Raw genomic sequence first — 14,174 nt, forward strand, 5'->3', positions numbered from 1 at the left:
GACTGGCCCTTATTCCTGGCCCTAATGCTTGGGATAGGAAGGAAGCTAACCTCTTTTCAAGATGTTAAAAGAATCTCATATAGAGACCAATGTTATATAAAAGTATACATATACATATATATACACATATATAAATACACACACACACATATACATGTACAGCAGTGAAGTGAATGCTAACAAATTGAATTTTTTTTTCTTTTCAAATTGAATACTTCTACTCCAGTTTTATAAATGAGGAGCTGAGATTCAGAGAAGAGATTCCCACAGCTAATAAATGGAGAAAATATCTTTTTGGTCACAATCATACATACCATAATAACGATCAGTCGGCTTCCTTTATTAAAGTTAAATGATTTATTAGATATTTACATAATGATTTAAATTATGTTAAATAATTTGTTGGGTGTGGCTAATCAACAAATCATAATTTGATTCTCTTCCATAGTTAATAGTAGTAATACTCAGACTGATAGTTAATATAATAATCCTCAACAGAACTCTGTGCAAGTTAGTACTACATTTTCTTATCTTAAAGATGAGGAAACTGAGGGATAGAGAGAGAAAGTAATTGACCATGCATATGCATGCACCAAGACTAGTTATCAGTTATGAGACACACATCTAATTCATCATGAATAAAGGAGGAAAATTCATTAATGAAGCAAACAGTTAGAGGATCTATTTTGATAATGTTCAGGTTTTTATAAAAATATAAACAAAAAAATGCTACACACTTTAAAGTAAATGTGTATGCTAGCCTTTATATAAAAAGGGAGATGGAGAAAAAGTTGGATTAGCTTGTATATACGAAAATTTCTCTTGAACAAAGGAAAAACTGAAAATAATAGTAGTAGTGATCTATTAAGAGAATGCGAGAATGAGAAATTGAGTTGCTGGGGAACAACTCTAGGAGGGAAACATTCCATTGCATTTATTTGTACGATATCTGATCTTTGAACCATGTGAATATTTTATTTAGAAATTAATGAAGACTGTGTGCTTTATTTAAAATCAGGAAATACAGATATAGACTTGGTTAACATTTGTCACTGAACTAAACAAAATGACAGACAACCTTGTTCTGAAAAATAAGGCTTAGATATTACACTTCGGTTACTGAATAACCAAGGCCAAAGCATTCACCTTTTCACTAATTAAAACGATGAAGCCAATTTGTTGCCCAAGGTTATTGCGAAGTAACAAGGAAGACAATTTTAAGCTGCTCTAAATTGTGAAGTGTATACACATGTGCACACACGGAAATGTTATTTTTTTCTGTTTTAAAATACTGTGGATAAACATGAAATTATGCATAGTTAAAATTTTCAAAGTAAACTCCATTTGCCATTGAACATACAGAAGACAGGAACCATGCTCTTAACACAGTGCCTAACACACAAGAGATACTCACTAAACACCCTAGAAATTGTCTAGAGGAGCACATGAGAGTGGACCCTAAAGGCAAACAGCCAGGGTTCAAAACCTTGTTCTGCCACTTAGACATCATGCGACCCTATTCAAATTATTTCATCTCTCTATCCCTCAGTTTCCTCATCTTTAAAGTAAGGACACAATACCAAATTACACCGGGTTCTGATGAGGATTATTAATTACCAGTCTATTACTACTACTATCTATGGAAGAGAATCAAATTATGATTTATTGAACAGCCACACACAACAAATTATTTAATATAATTTAAATCATTTAGTATCATAAATATCAAATCATTTAACTTCAATAAAGGAAAGCAATTGGTAATTAATATGATTCTCAGCTTATTTCCAAAACTGGAATAAAAGTTGTATCTATTACATAGATTTTATGGTGAAGTTTAGATGAGATAGAGGTACCTAAACTTTGCATGGTATATAGGAATACTATGCACTCCAAATTTTAGCTTTCAATTATAGTAAAAATGCCAATGATTTCATCACTAGAACTATTTTCCTTTTATATTTCTAAAGCTGTACTTTGTACTTTTGCTATAGGCTTCCAGACTTATCTTCTGTGGCAGGTGCCAGCCTAGGTAAAGTAATAAATTAAAATTCAAGCAAGAATCTTTGCTGTTGAGAAATAAAGCTTTGCTTGGAGTATGGTCCACAGAAAAAGCATCATGTTGTAAATGCAGAATCTTGGACCTCATTCCAGATTCCCTGGGTTAGAATCTGCTAACATCATCTCCAAGGGATTTCTATGCATGCTAAAGTTTGAAAAACAAAGGTCTAGAAATAATACAGTAGCTACCAGTCACATATGGCTATTTAAATTTAAATTAATTAAAACTAAATGAAATTGGAAATGAGTTCCTTAGTGACACTAGCCATAATTCAAGTGTTCAATAACCACATGTGGCTGATGAGTACCACATTGGAAAGCACATATTTGGAACATTTTTATCATTCTGGAATGTACTATTGGACAATGCTGATCTATCTAAAAGTTTTCTGTAGGTAGTAAAAAATACTTTAGGAAAACAAGTTTTAATATTTCTATAAGATTGTTTAAACCCCACATTCACAAACCCCTTTGCACACAATATACAAATATTCATTCAAACACCTTTTTTTAAACCCAGATTAGAAAACAGAGGGCCAGTTAGGGAAGTATCTTGCTTCATTTGCAAGTCGTGATTCTCTCTTGAGATTTCCAAACCCATTTCTATGTTTCTTTCTTCCTGCCCCTACTCCTTCATATTCATAAAGCCTTCATTTTCTGTCAATTCTCAAGACAGGCCATACGAAGCAATTACACAGAGACATATACATTCAAGTCACACATACATTGTTACCACCCCTTGGTCACCGTCAAAGGAACAAATTAAGTCATGGTAGAATTCCAAATATATGCAGATGGATGAGAAGAAGCTATTTCCTGAGTGGCAATAAAGAAAGTGATTATCAAGGGAAGGAAAATGTATGCGTGTCTTAAATCTGACTGTGTGGATAGGTATGGTATCTCCTCCTAAAAGCAGCTCTGAAAGCAGCCATCTTCTAGGGACAACTACCACCATGCAACTTGATCTAAACCTTATTCCACTGAATCTTCAAGAATGGCTTTCACCGCCTTGTGTGCAATTATTCTACTTCATCTTTTCCTCCGACAGCTATCTGAAATTACTAAGTTGTTCTCTTCCATCCCTCAAAAACACCTGGACCAATTTGTTAGGATGAACCCGACAGACCGTGTTGGCTGACTGTCTGCATTCCAGGACCTCACTGCAGGTGAATCGGATCTGACACCTGAAGCTCCACGGGGCTTGTAGAAAGCTTTGATAAAACTGCCTAAGAAGCTGGCTGTGACATCAAGTGTATACCCAGATGGCACCATTTTTGTGAGTTAGGGGATGTTAAGAAAATTTTTGAGAACTTGGAAATAAGACTTAAGTATGACCTGCGTATTCATCTTTTCAATATCAGGTTGAGTTATTGTCTAATCGTCCACACAAGTATTGTACAATTTTAGAAAAATACACCTTTCTTACACTTACCATTTACTTTTGCCATAAATCTACAATCTAAACTTAAACATTAATTGTAGAAGATAGAGAAGCTGCAAAACACTTCTGTCTGGTATAGATAACCACAAAAGTTATGATTTAAATGCTCTGTCAGATATTAACCAGTTGAGTATGTAATTTTGCAAACATTGTACGTCATTCCTTTCCTGAGTGACTATATAAATCTCTTTCCTTGAAATGCTCTTTGAACCAGCTTTACCATCTTCATGGTTCCTTTATTAATAAGTTAAGTGTTCACTATACATTTTCACTGTACCTTCACTATCTATTTAGATGAGAGCCAGGATTTTTTTTACTTGTGAACATATACTTTGAGAGGGATCAGTGCTGTATTCTATAGACCTTCACATGTGATCTGCAGGCCTTCCTATTCTCTGCCAACGTCTTCTGAGAAATGAGAAATGGCAGAAAATTTAGGCTTCATCCAACCATTACACACGTGACCACCTGCTCCTTGATACTTCCAGATACAATATATAATAGATTTAATTTTATTACACCTACTGCCTGGAAAAAAAATTTTAAATTAAAAAAAACCCAGAAACTTTAAGACCAACTGGAAACGTCCCATTTTAATTCCCATCCACTTTTTCTCCATCTGATGTCCACACATTCAACCAAAAATGATTTCTATGATCCTAATGATTGAATGAGTCTCCTACCAACTCCCAACCGAGGAGGGAAAAGCTCTGGTTTCTGATCTACCAAATTCATCACTGGTATGACCTTGAACAAGTCAGCCTTTATCATTCCCCATTGTCTTATCAGTAAATGAGGCGACTTAATCATCATACTTGTTCTAAGATCCTTTAAAAAGAACTCTCTCTCTTAAAAGGGCAAAACTGAAGGAAAATTAGATTGCATTACTTCAAACCCTCCGTCAGAAGTAGGGACACACAGCACATAGAACTGATAAGCACCGTCTATGGGTTTGATGCTGGCCATCTGACTGTCAGTTTTCACGCTCAGGTCATTTAATATGTGCCTACCTACAGCATACCCCTAAGAACGGATGTTTTCTCTTTAAAAATTGGCTTTAAATGGAAGTCAGCAGATGGTACTGTACAGCAGTTCCATGTTATGATATCTGCTTAATTTTTTATCCCCTATATAACCTCTTGGTACTTTGTGACCTCTCTGAAACACCTTTCCTTGTTACAGAGTGACTCATTTTAGAGCTTATATAACAATTATGGGCTTGTTATGTTGCATAGCTCCAAACCAGCAATTTTATACCATGATGCTTTTGTCCTGCGTTTTCCCTTAACTAAAACTGCCTTATGTGACCAATAAGCAATACCAAGCTGACATTTCTGAGCCCAAGCAGCTAATCCTAGATTGTATTTACCTATTTTCAAATATTTGCACCATCTGCGATTCTATATTAGTTTTTTTGGATTCGCTGTTACAGCCCAAGGACTACAGCTCTGAGTAGAAATGAAAGAGCACTCCAAATGTAGAATGCATTATAAGCATGAGAAGAGAATTTAGCCATGGGATGGGAAAAGAAAAAAAAAATTCAGGAAAAGCAAATGCATATTCAGTTCTCCACCTTCAAAATGCAAACTCTGTTGATTTTCCTGTACTTATAATATAAAAATGGATGTCATATATTTTCTTAATTAACCCCTAATCCATATTTGCTTTAGAACCAGGATGCTTCCATATAATCTCCATATCAACAAAATTAGGAGTTTAATATTAAAGGTGCTCTGAATTTTGGTCAAATTAATGGAGAAATGAGCTTTAAAGCTGGTATTCCCAACATCTAGGAACCTCAACATCCAGTGTAGCTTGATTTCTCATCACTTTGCCTCTGTCTGGTATAGTAGCCCAATACATATTAATAACAAAAAAGTAAATAAATAAATACACACCGCCATTTTTTCAGCACCTCCTAGATAATAAACCTATCTCACTGCTAATCATCAAAACAATTCTGCAATGTAAACATCATTCCATTGCCAGGTGAAATATTAAATTCAGAGAGAGATTGGGTAACTTGTTCAACATAGTAAATAGAATTTAATCAGAGGTTAAATGAAGAGAAAGTCCTAGTTCTTCCCACTATAAAGAATTCTGCATCCCTCAAAAATTCTTATTTATTTTCTACATAAAAGTTTCTCAGGTCTCGTATTGGAACTTGGTACTCTGACAAAATTATCACAGCTTCTAGAAATAGCCTTACCTTCCAAGAAATCCAGTGAATCAGAAGCCTGTTGTTTCTATTAACTTCTCAAGGAAGCACCATAATTCACTTACACGCTTTCCAGAGTTCCTAAGTACACCCCTCCTTTCTGAAGGAGGGAGTCATCCAGTCACTAGTCTGTTCACTATTGAATTACAATTTCAAATGCTGAGGGTAGAGATCAATGGGAGGTCATTCATGCTGAGGGGAAGAGTTTAAGAATGCCAGTGTGCTGGGTGATAGACATTGGGGAGGGTATGTACTATGGTGAGCACTGTGAATTGTGTAAGACTGATGAATCACAGACCTGTACCCCTGAAACAAATAATACATTATATGTTAAAAAAAAAAAAAAAAAAAAAAAGAATGCCAGTGTCTGCATGTGATGGAAGGTGCTGGCATGTCCTTAGAACACTGGATCTCAGTTTACTTTCCAAATGGCTTTATGGCACTGAGGTGACTTCTTGTCATGGCAAGCTGGAGAAGATGCATATATGGTTCTCCGAAGTTTTGTGGCCAGGTACTAAAAGTCTAAGGACCACTAGCCAGGGGAAAACCAAGGAATGTCAAGTGAGTTTTGCCTACAGATTCAAAAGTTTTAAGGACAATTTTTTAAAGTTACTCTTCTGTCAAGTGCTAACAAGGCAGATGTGTCACCAACACACCAACAAAGGTGCTGTATCAACAGCTGAATCTGGCAGCAGGATACACAGCAAATGGCCCTAAGTGAAGAGGCCCAGAATCAAGTACTGCCTCTTGATTCTAACCAACTGTATGACCTAAGACAAGACACTTCCTCTCTCCATTGCATATCTCCTGATTTGAAAACAAAGACATTAGATTCAGAAATCAGAATACCTTCTCAAAATGCTATCATCGTTGGGGCACCTGAGTGGCTCAGTTGGTTAGGCGACTGCCTTCAGCTCAGGTCATGATCCTGGAGTCCCTGGATCGAGTCCCACATCGGGCTCCCTGCTCAGCAGGGAGTCTGCTTCTCCCTCTGACCCTCCCCCCTCTCATGTACTCTCTCTCTCTCTCTCATTCTTGCTCTCTCAAATAAATAAATAAATCTTAAAAAAAAATGCTATCATCATTTAGGACTTGATGGCCACTTCAAGGAAGAATCTGAAAAGGTAAGGCCACTGTGGACATCATGGTAGTTTTTTTTTTTTTTTTTTTTTTTTTAAAGATTTTATTTATTTATTTGACAGAGAGAGAGACACAGCGAGGGAGGGAACACAAGCAGGGGGAGTGGGAGAGGGAGAAGTAGGCTTCCCCGGAGCAGGGAGCCCGATGCGGGGCTCGATCCCAGGACCTGGAATCATGACCTGAGCCGAAGGCAGACGCTTAACGACTGAGCCACCCAGGCGCCCCAGGACATCATGGTAGTTTAGACATCAGGGGATCAATCTTGGCCAGAGACTGGTCTCAGAAATGTAGAGAGGTGGAAGGAAATGGATTTGGATTTAGACATGGCGCAGGCACAAGTGGAGACAAAGGAATCAAAATTACCATCCTATAACATAAGAGGCACTGACTCTGTAAGCAAATGGACATTTGTGAGGGGTGGCAGATGCAGAAGAACTACTTGTAATGCCACTGTGGCACTAATGGTGGGTAAGCCTCATTTCAGAACAAGCAGCAGCCTCCATAAAGGTGAACAAGGGCAGGTCAGTGCACACCCACCTATCCCTGCCAATATGACTCTCAAAAAGTGAAACACACCTAATTCCTAGGATCAGAGGAAAGGAATAATTCTCTTATAATCCCTCCCTGGTATTCTAGAAAAGAAACAAACAAGTAAAATGTACAGTCTTTTCCCTTAAAAATCCATAAAAGGGAGTGGAGTAGATGGACCATCTATTCATAAACTCAGACACTAGGAAATGTAAATTATATACTAATCTATCTAAACAAATTACCTATTTCTACATTTGAGAAATTCATGAATTTTATATTGTTCTTCTTGAAAAGATATATTGCTGACCTCTATTCAGAAGACGTCTTGATTCCTAATCTTTTTGGTGTGTAGAAGAATCAGTGTGCAAGTTTGTGAGACATTGATTTAAAAAGTCACTTTATTAAAAAAAAAAAAAAAGACTTTCTGGCACTTGTTTCAAAACATGTGAAATGAAAAAAAAAAAAAAAAAATAGCCATGTCTTGCACTCATTAGGTCATACTAAAACCCTTCCTGGAGGTAAGATGTGATTAATGGAAGTGAGAGTATGAAGAGTTTTCACTTACTTGATTCCTCCTGCCAAAAGTAAACCCAAGTACCCATAACAGGAAAGATCTACTGCTAACCCTGTGCAAGCATTATTAATGCAACTTCAAGTGGTCTCTCTGGTCCATTATTTGAAAATAAATCGCAGGAGAGCCTGCCATTCAAGTTCTCAATTAGAAAATTCAGGTTTGTCATATTGTTTTCAGAGCAGAGGTTTTCAGACAGTATAAGAAATTGAAATTGAATCTTCATTTAGCTCTCAAAAAAGGGGTGAGAATAAAGATAATAAAAATGCCTTTTTACCTCACTTTTCTTCATTTGCTACCTTGTAACCTGATACACAAGTTTTTGTACTGACCTCAGAAAATCGGTAATTACGATAAATTGTGATAATATGAAAGTCAGATATTAGTCAATATTCACCTTGGCTGGAAAATATACAGCTTGGCTTGGCTCTCTCAGATGTAGAGTCTGTTTTGATTATGCACTCACCTAACTTTTCTTAAATTTCAACTCAACATGTCATCAGCTCCTATAGACAAAGAATTGCTAAGTCAGTCATTTCTCAAAACCCAAACTCCCGGGAAGAGAATATTAAACCATGAACACTTCAAAGAAGATTCTAAGTCTTTGGGGAAAACAGGTTATCATCTAAAAATAGCAAAAACCAGTCAGGTTGTTATCAATTGATTTCCTCCTAATGCTCTATAATAATCTAACTCTAAAATATCCCAAATACTAAGATCATAAGTGTGTGTATATGTATATATGTGTGGTGTATGTTTGTTATGTATACACACCCACACATACATATATTCAGCTTTTTCATTAAGGTAAATAGAAAACCGCCTTTGCAAAACATGAAATAATCGGATAATCTAGAAACATAGTAGAAACAAGAATAAAAATACTAAATTCTATCTTCAGCCAGATGTTATGTAAGTCCATTCACACAGACTGCCTCTAACTCTTGCCAACAGTCTCACCATCTTCTTCCTTTAAAGATGAGGGAATGGTTTAAGAGGGATTAGTTTGCCCTAGATTGCATAGTGAATGGTAGAAGAAAGATTCAATATGAAATCCATTTTGACTCTGTTCCCAATCCTGCATCATGTTGCCTCTCCCCAAAAGATAATTAAATCTGAATATCATTTGGCAATTCCAAAAACATTGTAGAATATACTATTTTGGTTAATGGAATTAGCACATTATCTGAAAGTTGATTTAAAAAAATTATTAATCTTTCAGCTGCTTTCAAATAAATGGGCATGCCAACCTTGAAAAGAAAATGAAAATCATTTTTTATTATATGGAAAACATTATAAGGGGTACTCTTAACATCAATTACTGAATGGGACAGTTTGAAGTAAAATATTTTATCAGTTTTGGATAAAAGCAAATTTTCTGTATTTAGCCTGGCAGTGAGTGTTACATTTACCATTACATAAAGTATGTCTGAAACCCTGAGGATTCCGGACAGCTCAACAAAAATGAATCCACAAGAGAAGAGCTCTCTCTTCAGCAACCCCATCCTTCCCGCTAAAGCTACTTCCCAGTTTGCTTTATCATACTGCAAGTGACAAGCATTCCTTTAGTTAATACATAATAAATGAGAAGAATTTCTAGCAGTTAGGGGGGTGCAGGGTGGAGGATGTACAGTTTAAAAGCCTTGGAGAACAGGGACTGTCTAGTTAGGAAAATGAAACAGAGATTGCCTATTGCCAAAAAGCTTGTGGATCAAGTCAGTACAAGCTTTAAAACATACACTAGGGCATACACCAGGGCAGAAACACTTCTAAATTTAGGGGGACATGTGTTTATGAAGATCTTTACAGTCCATTATTTATTTGCCCCTTTTTGGGACCTTTTATAGGTCTTCAGATGCGGTAAGTTCCAACTTTCCTAGTTGATGCATGTCTTAGGTTATGCCCTCATTAGTCATCCCTCCTCATCCATGAAATATCTTGGATATATTCCAAGACCCCCAGTGGATGCCTGAAACCTCCAATACTCTTGAATCCTATATGTGTTATGGTTTTTTCTATATATACTTAACTATGATAAAGTTCAATTTATAAATTAGGCACAGTCTGAGATTAACAACAATAACTAACAAATTAAAACTATTCTAATATACTGTAATGAAAGTTATGTGAATGTGAGCTCTCATTTTATCATACTGTTCTCAACCTCTGATGATGATGATGACAACGTGAGAAGATAAAATGCGTACGTGAGGAAATGAAGTGAGGTGAGTGATGGGGCACTGAGTGTGAGGCTATTCTACTGACCTTCTAACACTACCTCCCACAGAGGATCATCTGTTTCTGGGATCTCAGCTAACAGTGGGGACCTGAAATCGGGGAAAGTGAACAACGAATGGGGGTGGGGGTGGGGCTACTGTATAACGTTGCAGTAAAACATGAACTTGATTAGAACACATGTAAAGTCACTCAGCAAGTAGGAGAAGTAGGAAAATATATGGAGGCAGTGTTATACTTGGAATGCCAAATATGAAATATTAACCTAAATATTAAAGAGGATTTAAAACATCCCCTTTCTCCATGCTTATTACCTTAGGAAGTGTATTACACTCAAAACAGAATGCAACATATTCTGCAGCTAATTCACCTGTTTGTCAGAATTAACCAATGTTTACTTCAGTAACATTCCAAACTTCCAGTTTGGCCCCTTACAACGTAGGACAGTAAAGAACTGAGCTTTGACTGAATGGAAGTAGAGATGTAATAGAGTATTTTGAAGTCTGCGTGTTTGCCAAATCAGCCCTGACGTCCAAACCAAACATATATTATTAATATAATATGTATGTGTGTGTGCAACTTCATATGTAATCATACAAATTTGCACTGAACAATGCAATGTTTTGTAAAATGTTAAAATAACATACCCAGTTGTAGGCGGCTTGATGATCCTTTAAGCCTTCCCCTCCCCTCCCCCCCCCCCGCTTTTTCTAGGTTCCTATTCCCAGACTAGGGAATGAGAGCACACTTGGTATGAGACAGGCTTTATTCAAAAGCCTTCACATATTATTTCAGTTAATTCTTACAACAAACATGTAAAGGATCTGTAGTCACTTCCATTCACAAATGAACTATAGAAAGTAAGTTATCCTGCCCAAGAAAGCAGTGATGACTGGTGGAGCTGGAATATGAACTTGAATCTGTGGTTTCCGGAGCATAACCCACAGATAATAGTAACATTATGTAATCATAAATGATCCAATGAACCAAAATTTTTAAATAGCTTTCTTTTTTACTCAGGTTAGGAAAAATTTGGTTTCAGTGTTCTGCTTCTAATGTAATGTACTTCATAAGATAATGCAGCATTAATATTTAATAATTTTCTTTAACTTGTTTTTATATAGTTTAATTTTTCTTAAATGTGCAATTTGCTCAGTCCCTGAAATAAACAGAGAGATTAGGAGTTTACATTGAGCAAGGGATGTATCGTGGTATGTTCTAAACTCAGTAGCTAAAATGTCATATACACATGTTATGAGATATACATTATATATGTAATAAGAAATTAAGGGGTAGTAGAAAATGTATAATATCTCTTAAGTCATAAAGACTTCTTTTTTTTTTTTTTTTTTTTACAACCAACACATCTTTTATTTACTTGATTGAAAGTCTAATGGTACATATGAGGTTTAATAGAGTTGCCCTCCATTTTATTCACACGGACTCCACAGAGTTGTATCCTCAAGCTCGATTCCGCTCAGCTACTGTTCTTGCTGGGGCTTTGTTTTCTTTCAGGGTCAAGGTGGGTACTTTCATACAAAATCTTATTTTTAATTCCATCTCTGGCAGTTCTTTCCTGGATTCTTAGCTTCGCATAATTATACCTACAATGGAACCAGCATCCTAAAGTCACCAGGATAAATCCTCCTACTCCAACATCACATGATCTTCTAATCCTACTAGTTAGCAAAAAATGTCCAAGGCCAGCCACAACAGATCCTAGTGAACCATACAATATTGAATCCCGTGCACAGGGAATGTTTTCAACATCTAAAATTCCTAGGAGCTTAAAGGGCTTCCCCTTGGCGGGCTCGCCGGGCTCCGGCGCGGCGGCCATGGCCTCTCAGTCATAAAGACTTCTATGTAACGCCTTTACCCAATCTAAATTATCTTTTGTAAACCAAACCACAAAGAACTCTCCCATCAATTAGATACTATATATGTTATATTGAATGAAGAGTAATAACTGGCCTGTTAAATTTTTTTCAACATGATTTCTAAAACTACTTTTAAGGTTCTATGTTAAAAACAATAGTTTATAGACTAAATTATGACATCTTTTTATATTTGTCAGGGAAACATGGAAGAATAACTTTTGATAAGTTTGCATTAAGAATGCACTTGAAAATTTTAATCAAGTTTGCCTCAACAAACTTGAAATAAAAAGAATAAATCCTAATTTCTGTATGGTAACATTTTGGGTTAATATTACCTAAAAGTGAAAAGTACAATAGATATTTTACAGAAGGCATTTTGCACATTGCATATTTAATTGCAGTTTTGACCATGAATTATTTCATCAAGAGACTGCTGCATCCTGAACCCTAAGAAATTGGTTTTCCACCAGAATATGTTTTTTAGAGAGAAATGCATAACTAATGATGTCTTTGCTGCCAAATTTTTGCTTATAAAAATATATTTTTTAGTCATACCTCAGAAAGTAGGGTTGTGGTTTTTCTTTTGTTTGCTTAGTTTTTTATTTTGTTTTGTTTTGGGCTTTGTTGTTGTTGTTGTGTGTTTTAGTTTGTTTTGGTTTGGTTTCTTGGAGCTGAGAGGACCACCAAACATTTTAGGAAATATTTTTACCCATTGGATTCAGCAGAAGGGTGCCACCTGGTGGCAATGTGGGCAAATTCTAAACCTGGTCTAACTATAAAAATGCACTCATTTAAGAAACCTTGAAAGTCCCATCATTACCAAGATTTTTTTTTTTTTTAAGTTCCTATGTACTTATCAGGACCTACCTGGCTCTTTTTATATTATTTCCATCAATGGAAGAGATATTAAGTCAACTTTAAAAATCTCAAGAGCTATTATTTACATTTAAAATCGAAGCTTTAAACAAATTCGTCCATTTTACATTCAAAGTAAATCCGTACACACAAAATATTTGCAATTATTTTGCATTATGCTAATAACAATGTGTTGAACTGTAACTGGGTAGAAGTTAGAAGGTGGGGATTTAGAATTCAGTAACCATATTTTATCTTAGGTATCATAGACTGGGGTTAAGTCCCATCTCCACCACTTATGAAGACAAGTTTGATTAGTTTCTTTAATCCTCTGTATGAACAGAGGATTGACCAAACTCAAAAAGTTTCTTTGAGCATCAAGTAGAAAAATGCATTTAATAAATGTTATCAGTCCAGGGGACAGTACTCTGCACATGGCAAGCATTCAAGAAGTAATTTTTAAAAACAGTAAGTTACAACTTGTCACTCAAGATTTTAGATCCCTCAATGTCAAGTGGGATATTGATTATATTCAGAATGACGGTATCTACCCATATCAAATCATCTATCTAGATATTTTGTAAATGTGGAGCGTCGTGAAAACAAAACAACTTTCATAAACATTTAATCAACGAAGCTTTAAAGGAAAGACTACTAAAATGATAAAAAAAAAAAATATTTCCAATGATTCAGAATGTTAATGAAAGCAGAGTCCCTGCTATTCTTGTTGCCGCTTCTCACTCTTGTCGTGGCACCAATGTCCCAAAGGAGAGTCACAGATGAAATGAAACCTAGGGGGGCGGGGGGGGGTGGTGTCAAGCTCGCTAAAGGACCATAACAACCACTAGATTATAGGATTCATAACCATTTCACCCAGAGGAAAGACCATAGTCTTCCACTGTGCTCTAAGTGGAAATAGGTGTTGCTGGCCGCAGGACAAGGCGTTTTTGAGATTTCATAAAAATCTCTACTATGAAAAGCCAAAGACCTTTCTGGCAACATTTGAAAGCTTAAATCACTCAAAATCAATACACAGTGAGTGATTAGCTGGAATATGCCCCCTCTTTAACCATTAAGTAGGACTTCATAAAGCTATATTTTTATTTAAATTTGTGAATCTTTTTTTTTAAAGAAATATAGAAACCAGATCATTTGTCTATTTGGGAGTGTTATAGCTAGTACCACATGAGAGTTATATGACAAGTGCAGCATCAGACCACAATGACTAATCCTGTTAATAAAAAC

General features: G+C 36.0%; 2 protein-coding genes across 5 annotated transcripts in view; both read right to left on the bottom strand.

Annotated features, from left to right (window-relative positions):
• DPP10 (dipeptidyl peptidase like 10) overlaps nt 1–14,174 on the bottom strand; it is a 1,380,361-nt gene that overhangs the window by 625,023 nt on the left and 741,164 nt on the right. The window lies entirely within an intron of this gene.
• On the bottom strand, nt 11,562–12,035 carry LOC118521646 (cytochrome c oxidase assembly protein COX20, mitochondrial-like). The gene has a single exon (XM_036070336.2). It carries the CDS (start codon nt 12,032–12,034, stop codon nt 11,675–11,677), a length of 360 nt encoding a protein of 119 aa, XP_035926229.1. The 5' UTR covers nt 12,035; the 3' UTR covers nt 11,562–11,674.

This window comes from Halichoerus grypus, chromosome 4, assembly GCF_964656455.1.
Source record: "Halichoerus grypus chromosome 4, mHalGry1.hap1.1, whole genome shotgun sequence".
Lineage (NCBI taxonomy): Eukaryota > Metazoa > Chordata > Mammalia > Carnivora > Phocidae > Halichoerus > Halichoerus grypus.

What these genes read in the sequence shown, in the direction of transcription:
- LOC118521646 (XM_036070336.2), bottom strand. Translation starts at nt 12,034, where the DNA reads ATGGCCGCCGCGCCGGAGCCCGGCGAGCCCGCCAAGGGGAAGCCCTTT.